At 34.1% G+C, this 2,821-nt stretch overlaps 2 protein-coding genes across 2 annotated transcripts in view; both read left to right on the plus strand.

The window, feature by feature from the left end:
- The window catches only part of LOC104989824 (lysozyme C, tracheal isozyme-like), a 34,536-nt gene that overhangs the window by 3,231 nt on the left and 28,484 nt on the right, over positions 1 to 2,821 (plus strand). The gene's annotated exons all lie outside the window — the stretch shown is intronic.
- LOC104989758 (lysozyme C, tracheal isozyme) overlaps positions 1 to 2,821 on the plus strand; it is a 6,041-nt gene extending 3,220 nt beyond the window's left edge. Inside the window, exons 4-5 of the mRNA XM_010841547.1 lie at positions 1,154 to 1,229; positions 2,410 to 2,821. Of these exons, the coding sequence (XP_010839849.1) occupies positions 1,154 to 1,229; positions 2,410 to 2,476 (143 nt within the window). The 3' untranslated portion in view covers positions 2,477 to 2,821. The remainder of the gene's footprint in view (positions 1 to 1,153; positions 1,230 to 2,409) is intronic.

Consider the following 2,821-nt stretch of genomic DNA (forward strand, 5'->3'; position numbering starts at 1 on the left):
AGGGTATGGCAACCCACTTCAGCATTCTTGCCTAGAAAGTCAACATGAACAGAGGAGCCAGAGGGGCTACAGTCCATGGGGTCACAGAGAGTCACACGTGCACGTGTGCACATGCAAAATTTACTGCAAAAAATATTGGAGAAGTATGCAAATTTGATATTGTTTAATTTTTAATATTAAAATTCCTAATAAAGAAGATTCATTTCTGGACATATCTTTTATATACAGTTAGTTTAGTTTAAAAAATTATTTGTATTATACAATAATCTGTGGTCATTGAATAAAAGTTCTACTACCCAGAGACTTATGACCACGGTAACTTGTGGTCTCCACATCTTCTTTCAGAATACACATCACTCACGTACATGAATGTAAAGCTATATAATACACATTTGTACCCACATACAAACATGTAAGCAATATGCTTCAACAAAAATGAAATTGTACTATATTTACTACTTTACAATTTGCTCATTATTGCATAATATCATTTTTGTCAACAAATATCAATCATACTAATTTTTCTGGATGAATAGAATTTCACTAAATATTCTAAAATTTATTAATCCAACTCTTGTACTGATACATACGTCTTGGGTGCATCACTTATTACTTTTCTTTTTTTTTTTCCATTTTTAAAATTTATTTATTTATTTTTTTTACTTTTAATTTTTATCAAAATGAATCCGCCACAGGTATGCATGTGTTCCCCATCCTGAACCCTCCTCCCTCCCAATATGATCCCTCTGTTAGCTTTATTCTCTTAGGGCACATCACTTATTACTTTTCTTTTTTTGGAATGAATTTTCACTAGTAGAACTGCTGAGCAAAAACCTGCTAGACTGGTTTCTGCTTGTTTGTTTTTGTTTTGTTTTCAAAGTGTCCAGTGAAAAGAGAACCTTCTATCATGTTAGTTAATAGTTTCAGAGCTTCCAAATGACATTGGCAAATGAAAAACAGAATGCTTTATTTCCTGCCAAATGGGATAGAATGGAGAGAGAGAGTTTTCTCCCAATATTCACAGATATAGGGACTCTTAAAAAAGTAATTGTATTTGTTCTTTCCTCAGCCTAAGAGAATAAAGCTGGCTGAACCTAAAATTTACGTGAATTTCTGTGAACATTGTCCTCATTTCCCACCACCTCTTTTTCAGCTTTGCTGAAAGATGACATCACTCAAGCTGTAGCATGTGCAAAGAAGATTGTCAGTCAGCAAGGCCTTACAGCATGGTATGTTATTTCTTTGTTTTTGTTTTCCATAGAGTGTTGTTAAGATATAATTGACACACAGTACTTCATAAATTTAAGGTGTACAGCATAATGACTTAGTACATCATGAAATGATTATCACAGTAAGTTTAGTGAACATCCATGATCTCAAAGGATACAAATTTAAAGAAACACAATGCAATACTGTTAAGCAATTATCCTTCATTTAAAAATAAATTAAAAAATTAAAGAAACAGAAGAAAAAAATTTGTGATGAAAAATCTTGTGATTTACTCTCTAATCTATTTTCGTATGTGAGACACAGCAGTGTTAATTCTATTCATCATGTTGTATATCACATCTCTAGTGTTTACTTATCTTATAATTGGAGGTTTCTGGTACTTTCCAATGCTTTCATCCAATTCTCCACCCCTCACCCCACCCACAATACCCACAATTGGTAACCACAAATCTGATTTCTTTTTCTGAGTTTGTTTGTGTTTCAAGTATAATGGACCTTCAACACTATGTAAGTTCCCTTCACAGAGGAAGGTATGGGTTAAGCATGAAAGGAGAGATCTGGGGTCTTCCCTAGTGGTTAAGATTCTATGCTTTCAATGCAGGAGGAGGGGGTCTGGGACCTGGTTGGGGAACTGAGATACCACAGGCCATGTGGTGTGGCCAAAAAAAGGTGTGTGTGAGAGGGTATGGAGTGGTTTTATCTTACTGTTATCAGAAAAGTGTGGGAAGATTCTCTGAGACCAAGGGAATTGAAAATGGAAAATCTAAATATTAAGATTTATGCTAAACAGTGTATTACATAAACAATCTACGTTCACCTCAATTTATTCTAAGGACTTCTAGAGTTTTTAAGTTTTTCCACACTCTACCAATTCCTTGTCATATCTTAAAATTATTTTTGAAAGTAAGTAAATATGGAATACGCTTTGCAGTTGTGTTGTGGACTACACAAGACTCAACATTTGTGTTCAGCATTCTGTGCTCTAGTGAAGCCTTGGGGAGATGTGAAGGCCTTGCTATACATGTCTCCAGTTAATAAATAAGCAATACTTGGATCTGTCTGTAGCTTGTATTTCATGGACTGATTAACTATTTTGTTCTCACAAAGGATTTGAAGTATGTATAACACAATGAAGACATGTTTTAATCTTATTATCATTTCTTTTACCTTTTTCTACAGGGTGGCATGGAAAAACAAGTGTCGAAACCGAGATCTCACAAGTTACGTTAAGGGTTGCGGAGTGTAACTGTGGAGTTTTCGTCTTCAGCTCATTTTGTCTCTTTTTCATATTAAGGAAATAATAGTTGAGTAAAAGGTTATACTACCACTCTTTCAAACAAATAATGTTTTTACCGAAGCAGGAGCATATGGTCTTTCTTCTAAGAGGCTGACGTTTACCTCACATGTTTATTGTTTGATATTGGGCCTACAACATTTTTCAGCTTGCTAACAGAACTAATGCTGGTGAATATTTGTCTAAAATCTTCATTATCAAATGTATCTCTGGTACATTTAGTTTCTCAAAGAGATAACCCAGACTTAATCTTAAATGATATAAGTACTCCCCAATATTCAACAAAATAGAACAAAA

The sequence above is a fragment of the Bison bison genome, unplaced genomic scaffold (assembly GCF_000754665.1).
Source record: "Bison bison bison isolate TAMUID 2011002044 unplaced genomic scaffold, Bison_UMD1.0 scf7180017864163, whole genome shotgun sequence".
Classification (NCBI taxonomy): domain Eukaryota; kingdom Metazoa; phylum Chordata; class Mammalia; order Artiodactyla; family Bovidae; genus Bison; species Bison bison.